At 36.0% G+C, this 12,975-nt stretch overlaps 1 protein-coding gene across 1 annotated transcript in view; it reads right to left on the bottom strand.

Moving 5' to 3' along the window:
* The window catches only part of gfpt2 (glutamine-fructose-6-phosphate transaminase 2), a 29,145-nt gene extending 21,676 nt beyond the window's left edge, over nucleotides 1-7,469 (bottom strand). Inside the window, exons 1-6 of the mRNA XM_084136684.1 lie at nucleotides 7,307-7,469; nucleotides 6,234-6,341; nucleotides 5,802-5,897; nucleotides 5,580-5,705; nucleotides 2,844-2,902; nucleotides 1,702-1,836 (exon numbers count right to left, since the gene is read on the bottom strand). Of these exons, the coding sequence (XP_083992810.1) occupies nucleotides 1,702-1,836; nucleotides 2,844-2,902; nucleotides 5,580-5,705; nucleotides 5,802-5,897; nucleotides 6,234-6,341; nucleotides 7,307-7,313 (531 nt within the window). The 5' untranslated portion in view covers nucleotides 7,314-7,469. The remainder of the gene's footprint in view (nucleotides 1-1,701; nucleotides 1,837-2,843; nucleotides 2,903-5,579; nucleotides 5,706-5,801; nucleotides 5,898-6,233; nucleotides 6,342-7,306) is intronic.
* Nucleotides 7,470-12,975: the final 5,506 nt, after the last annotated feature.

The raw sequence follows: 12,975 nt of genomic DNA, 5'->3' as shown, positions 1-12,975 counted from the left end.
GAGCTGGGAGGAACAGAGCCCCACAGTGAGGGTTGAACTAAGAGGAATAGGGGCCCTCTCTGTGTGTTGAGGGAACTTATTTTTGCCCCTACCTCCTCAATGAGCCTCTCCTGACTCGCTGTCCAAAGGAAAGCACACACACTCCAGTACACACAAATTTAATAATTTAAATTTAATCTATACACAGAATATCTACACTACCATTCAACAGTTTGAAGTCAGTATGATTTAAAGGACAAATCCAGTGAAAAATGAACCTAGGGGTAATTAACACATGGTTACCGAGTCGATCGTTCCCTGCGATGCGTTTTCATGAAAATCGAATGTATAGAGTTTTATCTTTAAAAACAGATTAGCTCATAACAGTAGTATATGGGGCACAGAGTAAGTAAAAGTAAATCACTAGTTAATACCACTAACAAGGCTCAAAATAGCCTCACACTAACACGGTAACATAATGAGGGTCCTTACATACAAACCGAAGCATTGAGAACTTTGTAAGTGTACAGACAGTTTAATAAGAAGATACTTTATAAAGACAGTACATTACGCGTTGACATACAGGATCCATCTTGGAAAACAGTCTCGACTAATCGAGTTACGAACGCCGTCGATAGGATAGCTGGTCGATAGGAATTACGTTTGTGAAATCTAACGTAGCACGGCGTTCGTGGCTCGATTAGTCGAGACTGTTTTCCAAGATGGCTCCTGCATGTCAACGCGTAATGTACTGTCTTTATAAAGTATCTTCTTATTAAACTGTCTGTACACTTACAAAGTTCTCAATGCTTCGGTTTGTATGTAAGGACCCTCATTTTCTAATAATTCAACGACCTGTCGTCAATTATTCCTTATTTAAACAACACCTCAACGTTATCATTATTTTATCTCTCAGCCTTCCATCACTAAGATGGCTGCTGTTTAGATAGAGAGCAATCAAAATTTAGTGTAATCAATTTACAGAAGATGCCATAAAACAGGCAGGGTACTATAGAGATGGTGAATGGGGAAACGGGGAATGTCATGCTGATAGGAAAAGTGGGTTGTTTTATAAACCAATGATAAAGACTAGGTCCCTGTCAAGAATATCTCAAAGGGCACCTCCCTCGCTCATACAACTTCATGAAACAATGTTTCGATAGAGCTGAACTTCCCAGCAGAGAATATTATGGTTATGAAAGTCGTCCAAAGGTACTGACAAGGACTCATAAAACAAGGTCCAGGCGTCCACATTTGAAAATCTAGGTAATATCAGTCACCTAGAGATGAGGAAGAGTTGTTTGATTATGTGCTGATAAATGTTACTATTGGTTATATAACTGACAGTGAAGAAGACCAAACTTTGACTACGTGATCAATTTGTTTAAGATGAATATGCTTTAAAAAAAAACCCACAAATTAAAACACCAGTCCTAGTCCACCAGTCCAGCAAAGTTAGCCAGTCCTTTTCATGCCTTACTTGATTTATCAGTGCGAATTTGACTACAAATATTATGGTGGTGAAAAATCATGTAACTACCCTTCAAACAGAGCAGAACTTCTGCACTTCTTTTCCTTGTTTTTAAGAGGGCTGAAAATGAGCAAGAACTGGCTTTTCACTTTCACAACCCGAGCAAGGGGTTCCCAGAGGCATGAGTAAGACCACCCCCTCACCCCAAACACACACACACAAACACACACGTACACACTCGTGATGCTTACCAGCTGCTGAATGACGCGTTCCACTAGGGTGGAGAAGGACACATATTCGTTCTCGCGGTTGTCATAGAGATACTTGATCAATTTAGGGATGACCTCTGTGTCTGTGTCCGACTCAAACTCATAGCCTTTGGAAACCTGTCAATGGGTTGGGATGGAAAAGCCATGGTTACAGACACAAGCAGCGGAAAAAACAAAACATGTTTTTCTTTTGTGGAATAAGGGCAGAAAGAAGAAATCAAAGATAAATGAAAGTGAAAGAAAGAAAGAGAGAGAGAGAGAGAGAGAGAGAGAGAGAGAAATACTAAACTTATATTGGTTTTGAACACTTCCTCATTGCTTATGAATGTTGTTTTGTGGGATACCGTGCAACTAACTACTAGACAATAAATGCCGTGATGTGATGTGTACCAATAAAATGATAAAGACACAATGTCTGATATGTCAATATGTATTTTCTATGCACTATGTCCTAATAAGCATCTTAACTTAAGGTCCACGCCTAACAAATGATTATTAAGTTATGATAAGAGAACCAGGCTTGCGACATGTCTTGAACAATCAATCACATTTCAGGTGCGGTCACATTTATCGCAGTTACGCAAATTTTCGTATGCGAAATCCAGTCACTCCGATAGGAATCTGCGCGATTGGGAATTTGGCTTGAGAGCGAACGACTTCCCAACACAGATTTTGTAACAGGTTCAAGCTGGTCACGCGGATTCGCTGCATTGACCAAAGTAAAGCTGCTTGGTTTGAGAGTGAGCGGAACACTTTCATGAAATTACACAGAAATGTGACTGCACCTTCAAAATCTTTATGAAATCAAAACATTTTCCTGGTCTTAATTTTAACGTTTCTTCTGTGCATGTTATTTCAAAAGAAAAAATAACTGTTCAAAATCATCCATTAAAATGTATTGGCATCCTCCTCCTCTGAAACGTCTTTCCTTTTCCGCTGATGTCAAGTAGGCGGCGTGGGTTTCTATCTTTTGGCATTGTTTCAGCAAACTGGTTCTATTCTGGATCTTTTCTGGTATGTAGCGCCTCCTTTTTCCATTCAAAATTATCACCGCCCTGCATTGTTTTCTGAATGGATGGCACAACAATGACTCCAGTAAAGAGGCTTTTAAAAATACTGCTCACCAGGTACTTTTTCAGCTCCTTGTAATTTGTGATGATGCCGTTGTGGATGACAACAAACTCTAGAGAGAAATGTAAAGAGAAGGATGAATAAATACACTGCAAAGTTATTTGAATTACTTTTGTTAAAATACATGTACAAATTATACAGGGGTGTCCAATCCTGTTCCTAGAGTGCTACCTTCCAACATGATTAATTGTAATGTGTTTAATTGTAAAATACTGTAATTTGAGCAAAACTCTTGTTTGAAGGCCCTCCACATAAATGAACATAAATGGCAAAATTAGAAAGGCATCTGATATAAAGCATGTTACGCGTTTTTGTAAACATACTAATGTGACAGCAGCAAGTAGGGCCACATTTCTCTTTATGACATCCTCACCTACAAAACATGCCTTCTGTCAGATCCAACATGCAGCATATAATAGCTGATATACAACAATGGCTATCATTCATCAAGTCAAGTCATTCATGAATGTAAGCCTTCAAATTGAAATATACTTGAAGAATGGCTGTTGATGTTCTATGTGTGGTGTAGTAATTGTATATAGGTAGGTACTATTGTTCATTACAATTAGTCCTCATTGAAAGCACAATACTAGTCAAAAGTTCAGATACACCCTCATTTTTCTCATGATCTCAAAAACCTACAGGCTTCTACTTTAATGATACACAACAGTGTAATCGTTTACCAGTTTATAGTTTACTTTTTTTTAATTGATGAATTGGACCAAAGAGTGAAGAAAAGCATCCAGCGTGCTTAGCGTACATGTGAACTCATTCAATAATATTGGAAAAGCATCCCAGGATGCACCTAATGAAGTTGGTTGAGAAAATGGCCGGAGTGTAAAAGGTATAAAATAAAATTGTTTTGATCTGAGAGAGAGATTTGACGACTTTGACAAATATTAATAAATATGTACAGGTGCCGGATTCATGAAAATATTCTAAAGAAAGAAGTTTAGAAAATTCTTAAGATCAATTCTAAGAATGTTCCTAAGTGCAATTCTTGAACAGTTGAATGAAAAACACCTCAAACAAAGCCAGTCTTTTTCCACTGCCTGTAGATTATCGTAGTTATCATAATAGGCGCGCAGGCTGTTTTTGTCGCGACCTGCTTGCCGGGAGTTAATCACTCAGCATTGTGTTTTTAATGTCAAGGTAAAAAAGCTTTTTTTAAAGATTACTTGTGCTCTCTCTATAGTGAATGCTTCCTTTATCTGTGCGTGCTGCCTCGATCTGTGTCACTTCAGAATACCTGTCCACATTCCTGGTAGTGATTTGTATTATATGTAACTAGTGTTGTATTGCAGTGCTTAATATTGAAATTCAATAAATTAATTGAACATCTTACCTTTGGGGATTTAAGACAGGTTGGAGGTTATCCTAACTTTAAGAAGTTATTATTAAATTATCACATTATTTACTCACCCTCAAGGCATCCTAGGCGTATATGACTTTCTTCTTTCAGCCAAACACAATGGGAGTTATATTACAAAATGTCCTGGCTCTTCCAAACTTCATAATGGCAGTGAATGGTACCCTAGATTTTGATGCCCAATAGAGGTCAGAGGTCACTCTTCCGCCGGAGCTTGACTTGCGTACGGCCGTAACCGGAAGCCAGTGATTATAGTATATAAAAGTTATAAATATGGATATTTTTCTTACAAAAATGAATCAGATGGCCTTTATTAACCCCCTGGAGTTGTATGGATTACTTTTATGATGGATGGATGCACTTTTTTGGGCTTCAAAATCTAGGGTACCATTCACTACCATTATAAAGCTTGGAAGCTATTATTTTTTAAATATAACTCCCATTGTGTTTGGCTAAAGGAAGAAAGTCATATACACCTTGGATGGCTTGAGGGTGAGTAACTCATGAGTTCATTTTTGGGTGAACTAATCCTTTAAATTGTACCTTAAGAACAATCTTAAGAAAAAAGATAAGAACATTTTTAAGAAAGGTTTTTGGGAATGCAAAATATTCTTAACTTTATTCTTAAGTTAGAAAATAAAAAGAAATTGGCAGTTTTTTATTCTTAAGAATGTTTCGTGAATCCGGAATGTCTACATTTTTTACTAGTACTTTAAATCCTGAAGAATAATTTCAAAGAATTTAATTAGTTAAAAAAAAAAAAGTTATAACATAAAATATTAATAATATAACATAAAAATATTTTGGAATTCGCTACTTCTATGTCACAAATTGAACGCAAGTAACTTTCTGACAATGATCATCTGCACTGCTTTGTACAGATGCTCTTGTGTCCATCGAACCTAAGATGCCCACTGGATCATTCTCAAATCAAATTGGATAATATACTCATCAGGTAAAATATAAAAGAACAAAATATATAAAACTTTTGAACCTCACAAAACATACCTGTATGAATTACAGGAGAAAGCAGATCCAGAATCAGTAGCACAGCAAACTGTGTGGCGAGAGGAACCTCCTGCTGTCTGTTTCTACCCCCTACTTGGGTGTTTATTTTCTGAGGTGAACTTTCACATCTGAACCATTATTGACAGTATTACAGCTTTCACTAGCCTTTCATTGACAAACAATACCTAATGGCTTTAAAGCCTGTTTCACCTGCCAAGTCCTGTCTTTCCTGGATAAAGAGCACATAAACTGACGGCAACCACAGCTGGTTTACTAATGACCGGATATAAACCAGATGACCATCACGAGGTCATTTAATTTGCGTTGTCTCTCATCTCGCTCGACATCTTACCATTGTTTTTGTCGGATCGGTGAGGGTGGCTGTTGAGCGAACTGGGCTCTCCATGCGTGGCCCAGCGAGTGTGTGCAATGCCAAAGTGTGTGTCCAGTTCTGCTTCAAGATCGATGGAGTTGTTCTCTGATGATACAAATGAATTTTTTTTTAGAAAATTAATCATTATGGAAGCACTTTAAAGATAAAAGATAAGATTGACAATAAAGTGGTTTAACATACTGTAGATTTCTTCATCAAGAGCTTTCACTTTCCCTGTCTTCTTATAGAGGCTGATATTAGCTGTGTGATCTTTTCCTGGGCCATCTACTGCAACACCTGACCAGAAAAATATATACAAGAAACCAGATAAATCATCATTTATGGTCACACTCTCTCTTTGTCTCTATTTTAAAGTCTTGATAAAAACAAAATGAGTGCATAAGATGAGAAAGAAGGGCCTGAGAATGCAAAAAAACAAAAACAAGATTAACTGCACAATAATCCCCTTCACACAAATATCAACTGACTGCTTCAGATGGAAGAACTGACACTCCAGGCCCTCTGCACTGCCAAAATACAAGAAACGAGGCCACTGTTCAGGTCTTGTGCCGTATCGGTTACCTGCGGAACACACTGACATTACCTTCACAGAGGTGGGAGTGGCAGTCTTACCTGCAGAGTCATAACCCCTGTACTCCAGCCTTAGAAGTCCCTTTATGAGGGTCTGAATGATATCCCCCCTCGTCCTTGGCACTCTGTAATTCAGGTAGGCGAAAATTCCTGCCAGATACAAGATAGCAAGGCTTAGAGAGGGAGCAAAAATACTAGTAGCGAATGAAAAAGAGTTCATATCAATTCACATTAAGATGATAAATATGACATTAACAGAGTGAAGGATTCAGAGAAACCAATTTACTAAAAGATGCTTGTTGGCAAATAGACAACTGGAAAAGATAGACATTTAGATAGATGACATTTACATGTGATTTAGTATGATGATGTCAGCACATCAAAATAACTGTACAGGTACAGCACAGCAACAAAATGATTAAAACAGGCTGTTGAATCAAAATGCACATTAGTAAAGTAAAACTTAATCTGACATTGTTACAAAGTGCATCAGTGTACTTTAAGAAACATAGTCATGAAAAAACATTAAAACGTGTACTTTCTTTTATTGCCTAACTTGGCTTATATTTTATATATATTTTATAATTTTATATCAGCTGCAAGTACAGTTTAAATATATATATATATATATATATATATAGGCCTATACTTGTTATTTTTAATAAGAGTTATAAAGTTCATTTAACACATGTGGGATCAGCCACGTCGAGTTAAAGTGTCTTAAAACGCAGTTTGAGCTGCTACGACGTTGACAGGATTCTTCTGCGTCATATGAATATCACTCACAAACCGAAATACCAGGCAACATATTTGGCTATTGTAGGTGCGTCTGAGTTCAGAAATGATACCTATGTAAGTTAGGTCGTTCACTAGGTTTTGAGTCACGAGCGCTGTCGCACTGCAAACCGGATCTGTCACTTCAACTGTCACAGCTCCAGTGAATGATGGCCAAGCCAACCAAATATTTACACGCTGGCATTCAACTCATCACATTCACACACTGGGACTAATAATTTAATAGAGATCATAGCAACCTGACAACTACCAGTATGAGAAGACATTTATCTTATCATACGCAGCATTCCTTTTCCTGTACAGTAACAAGCTGAACTTACCGCACATCGTTCAAGTGTATTCTGTCAAGCTGAAGGTAGTTTGGACGGTCTGGTGGTGAAGCGGAGCAGAGCAAGTCGCAATATGATCCAAAGACTTCGAGGAGCAAATACTAACAGCCGCCTGGACTTACAACTTATAACCTGCTCCACCTCTCTGGTTCCCAAGGCAACGTCAGCCCCGCCCACCACTGGCTGACTGAAAGGACTGTGCTTGATACTAAGTATTCCTTTTTTTGATCCTGTTTTTGTTTGTAACGCCAGTTTTCCTTATATTTATTACAGACTATTGACTGTGAATACGCTCGACACAGTCTATGTGTTGTGCGCCACGTAGGCTTATACATTTGTTTATCCAAATTATGCCTTCAAAATGGAGGAACGAAGCAAAGATGTAAAGGGGTCATGAACTGCATTTTTTTATAATGTTCTCTGAGGTCCACTTATAATGCTAACAATATTTTTACAGAAAAAAACATCCTAGTTTAGAAGAAAATAGAACCCTCTCTTTCGAACACTACGTTTTGATGGGCGTGTCGCATTCAAGACGTGGAAGTGAACAGCCACTGCTATGATTGGGTAAAAGTTATTGCTTATTAAAATAATTTTCAATATCCCCGCCTCCATTACAACACGGAAACGGCTGATGTTGAAAACTATCTGTTTACGTAGTAGTTGAAACATTCCATGCTTCTGTGGTTGTGGCAAATTAAGTTGGAAGTATTTGGAGTTGCCACAATTATTAACTTAACTGACAAAGGATGACTTAGGTTTCATTTAAAAGGAATTATGAATAAATGTACCATTTGTCACAGGCTATTCATAGTTCATACTTTTCAATAAAGTGAAAAGCTTATGCATTGTCATTTGCAGTTAGCGGGGCTAAAGAGACAATGCTGATCGGCCTTTCGTTGCACTATGATGAAATAATATGACAAAATCTGAAACGAGTAATTTTCTGAGCTTGGTTTTAGCTGTTTTTGGACTAACAAGATAGTTTTGAGTTCTGAAACTTACAGGATATTTTTATAGATATTTTTATAGGACAATGACCTCTTCTTTGTCAAAAGATCAAGGAAAATTTGATTTCTCACTTCATGACCCCTTAAAAAATGGTATACTGTACTATAGAATGGTAATTCAATAGTAACAACCTTAAGTAACTTAATATAATAAATTAATGAAAAATAGATTAGCCTATGCATATATTTAAACACTCCTCTGTAAATGATGACTAACCACAAGCTTCTAGTGTTTTTGAATATAGCAAACAAACTTCCCACAACCCTAATAAACATCTAAATGTGACAACAAACCTCAATCACCTGACTCGCCATATATGCTAAATAGCCAAAAGTTTGTGGACACCACACCCATATGTGAGTTTGTTAAGCACATAATTTCAAAACCACTGGTATCAATGGGGAGTTGCTTCTGTGAAGAATTTATATTAACATGGAACACGGATACAGGGATTTGATCCCATTTAAACACAAAAGCGTCATTGAGTTTCAGGTACCTTGTGAAAAAAAAAAAAAAAAAACGTGCTTATTGATTGTGAACTTGTGTACTTCAAATCTTAAAAGTATATTTAAAAAAAAAAAAAAAAAACTGTACATACAGATAATATCATACTGATGAAATTAAAGGCCACCTCAGTGCAACTTAAAGAGAGTACAATTTCATGACTATGTATCTTAACACACTTAATTATTTTGATGTGTTCCCAAACATTTTAAAGCACATGTAAAGTACTTGATTTTTAATTTAAACTGTAGAGTGTTTTTTCAATATTACATTTAAAGTAAATCTAATTTAAATGTACTACATTTTAAGTTCATCAAAACAAATGTAAAATTACAAATATATTTAAACGAAATAGCTTAGAAAGGACATTACATTTTAGTTTACCATAAATTGTCAATAAATTCGTTAGTACATGTTTACATTTCAAGTCAAGTCACCTTAATTTATATAGTGCTTTATACAACACTGATTGTTTCAAAGCAGCTTTACAGTGATAACAGGAAAATGATGCATTTCGGCTATTGTTCAGAAAATAATAGAGGTAATTATGAAATTACATTAAAAGATGTAGGACCTACTTAAGTCCTACTAATTGCATTTACCGTAATATAAATTTAAACTATAATACATTTTCCGTATAAAACATTTTCATTTAATTGCAATTAAAAAGCATTACATTCAATTCACACTTAATGGGATAGTCACCCTTAAATTGTGTCATCATTTACTCACCCTCATGTCGTTCCAAACCTGTTTGACTTTCTTCCTTCAGTGGAACATAAAAGAAAAGGGACATTGTCCCGCTGCGACAGAAAACGAGCCTCGCCAAACTTTTGTTACGAATTTGGAAAGAATTGGCAGAATTCCCTATAATGTCTTTGTAATAGAATTAAGGCTTCACTGAAAGTGAGCATTACTTAGGAACTTAATTGTGTTTATTAGAAATGGTTGTAAAAACTCTTAAAAAGAACTTTTTTTAACCTGCAGCCGCACTAGAAATCAAAGTCAATATTTTGTGACGGGAGTAAATGTCATTCATTTTGGCATTAAAGTTGCTGGCTTCTAGTGCTAAAATGCATTTGAAACAGTGTCCTTTTTTCCCCATTCTTTTTTGAGCTTATGAAGTTTATTTCAGGACATTAGGAACCTATTATAGAGAACTAAAATATCAGTGTTAATGTTTCCACTTTTTAACAATTGGTCCTGCTGTAGCTATAACACTGTAAAGTCTCTCTTGTCTAGGCATCTGTTTAATGTTAAGCTGAATAAGACACGGGCCCTGTGTGGTCACCCTGCGGGGGGCTTTTGTAAAGATTTGTGGATCCGTCCCACCACAGTGACTCCCAAGGGACCATAAGAATTTCCTCAAGCCAGACAAGGTGAGCAGAACTGAGGTGAGATGATATGTATAGACAGAAGCTGGAAGATTTATAGATTTGAATCTTTTGGTTTTAGGCCAGATATGACTCAGGGATTTCGAATTTCGAATTAGGCAATTTCAGGTAAAAAGATACTACCTGGAAAACGTTTGTGGACACCACTTCTAAATAATGGGTTTGAATTTTTCACTTAATTCCAGTGAAAACAATCATCCAATGACGTTCTAATTATGTGCTTCTGACTTTGTTGCAAAAGTTTTCTGTTCCAGCACAACTGTCCCATATATAATCCCACTGTTTTCGGGGGAATTGAAACCAGACCTCCTTGATTCTCAGATCCATTATTTAACATTTAGAGGAAGAGTGGAAGCTGTAAAGGAGGACCAACTCGCCATTTGTGCTTACTGATATCCACTTATACTATATGCTGTATCTTTCAAGATGGTGTAAAGTGATTCATACACTGAACCAGCTTGCTAAGTTGTAAATTACAAACAGATCTATTTACTGTAAGTAACAATAGATATTTCTCTCTCACATAAAAAAATGAGGTTCACCATTTCATAGTTGTAGTTTTAAGCTACGTCAGAATCCTATAATTTATCAAATCAAAACATAAAAAAACAAGATGTTAAATATTTGAATATGTGGTGTGAATGACAGTAAATGCTTTAATTGTGTACATGATGTCAGAGATACCCAGTGTCATGAGTGAGCAGTCAGTGACCACTAAAAGGGTGTATATAGACAGCAAACAGTCACACCCTCAAATACCTCTCTAACTGAGACAAAGTGCAGTTCCAGTGGCGACTGTGTTGCAATTGGTATTCCCTTTTAGCACCCAACTCACTGTAATCAGTTTATTCTTATCTCACTATCTTGTTTTACTTTTTATTATCTTCTACTGTATATCAAGCTGGCATCACTTCAGAAGATACACCATAATATATTAAATGGGAAATAGGTTATGAAAACTCTTTATATAATGTTTAACAGATCAGTAGTTCATGGACATTCATATGTGAAATGAAAAAAGTGATCTGTTAAGCTTTATATAATATTTGTTAATTACTTAATGAAGAACATTATGAATGTTATTATGCAGCACTACCATCAAATACACAAAAAGTCTTAAAAACCCAAAGGAATTTTTTTAAATATGGTCATTAATGTTCCATGGCACACTGAAACCCTGTGGGTGAGATAGATTTTTCCATCACTTCAAACCTTTGAGGTAAATGATGTCGTGCAAAGCAGCACAGCGGTTGAGATCATTTAGACGTTCTGGTCCAGCCAAATAGACTTTGACTTGATGCCATCACTAATACCAATGTTTAGAAAGATTGCCAAATTTATTTTTCTACTTTGAGTGGTATAATATAATATAATATAATTCCCTAGACAGCAACATAGTGTCGGCCCAGATCTGGCCCATATCTGGTACACATGGATTCCACTATGTTGCTGTCTGGGAATTATCAACGGTTATTTTCGTCAGTTACGATTCGTTAGATCTAGCATTCTGCCCGCTTTGAATCAGACACAGAGATAAAGTAGTGCGGTAAGATTACAATTATTTGAATGAATGAATTATAACATTAAAGATTTCCCACTTGAAATACAAATGTAAGAGCCAGAGGCAGGGACGTCACTAGGATTGGAGGACAGGGGGGGCTTAGCCCCCAGGGTATTTGTAACTTGCGTTTTTAGAAAATCTTACAGTGAATTTGAGTAAAAAACAACTATGTATATGTTTAGCTGTATTTGTCTCTTCAACCCCGTTACCATCTTCAACCCCGTTACCCTAGTCTCAACCCCGTCACACCTACATTTTTATTAATTATTTTTTTAAGTTTATGAATAAGTAATTTAATGTTTGTTGAACTTAGTCAGAAATGTTCAGAGCAATCATAAGAATACTGATTTTAGTTCAAATTCTGAAGTTAAGCCACATCTTTGATCAAAAATGATAGGGTTGCTGTCACAAAAAGTGCCCATTTCAGGCTTTAGTATAGCATAAGTGTAAAATTATATGTAAATTTTATGGTGCATGGTACAATTTCTGGTAAGCTACGCTTTTTTATTATTTCAATTCAATTCAATTATTGTAATTTGATTTAATATTGACTCATTTGGATAAATATTAGGTACTCAAAATAGGCGTTAATTTTTCTCAAGAAAAAAACAAAACAACTCACCTAATGCTGTAAACACCTACAGACAGCCCTATCAGCTGGTAGTATTGTTTAAGGTTAAAAATAACTCAAATTAAATATAATGCGTTTTTTTTAACAACTTTATTTAATAATATAAGTAAAAATATAATAAATATGTAATATAGAACACATATTTAGCAAAATACTCTCTATAGCTCTTTTTTTCTTGCCAACTACATGCTATAGCCTATATTATGTTCATTAAATGGCTTTCCTGAGGTAAATGTGACATAATTGTTCTCCAGCTGTGTTATTGACCTCTTCACGCTGATAAAAAACACTGATTGATCGATATTATGTATGAGGAATATACATTTCGGTAAGTTGTAGTCTACTTCAACAGTGTTCGTGTTTATTTACTATTAGCTAGAAGAGATGATCGGTTCTCGTGCCGCTAGGGATCCGTCACGTAACATTTACAAACGCCAAAACGGTATTTATTGTTTGAATTTCGTAATAAAATTGACAGAATCTGAGAGTTGAGATTCTTTTATATCATAAAGTAACCTGCTCTGTCTGTCTAGTCTGTTGGTCTCCGTGTCCTCTTTGC

This window comes from Abramis brama, assembly GCF_963993115.1.
Source record: "Abramis brama genome assembly, chromosome: 15".
NCBI classification, from domain to species: domain Eukaryota; kingdom Metazoa; phylum Chordata; class Actinopteri; order Cypriniformes; family Leuciscidae; genus Abramis; species Abramis brama.
Note: the sequence above shows the minus strand (reverse complement) of the source record. Positions and strands in the feature narration are given on the sequence as shown.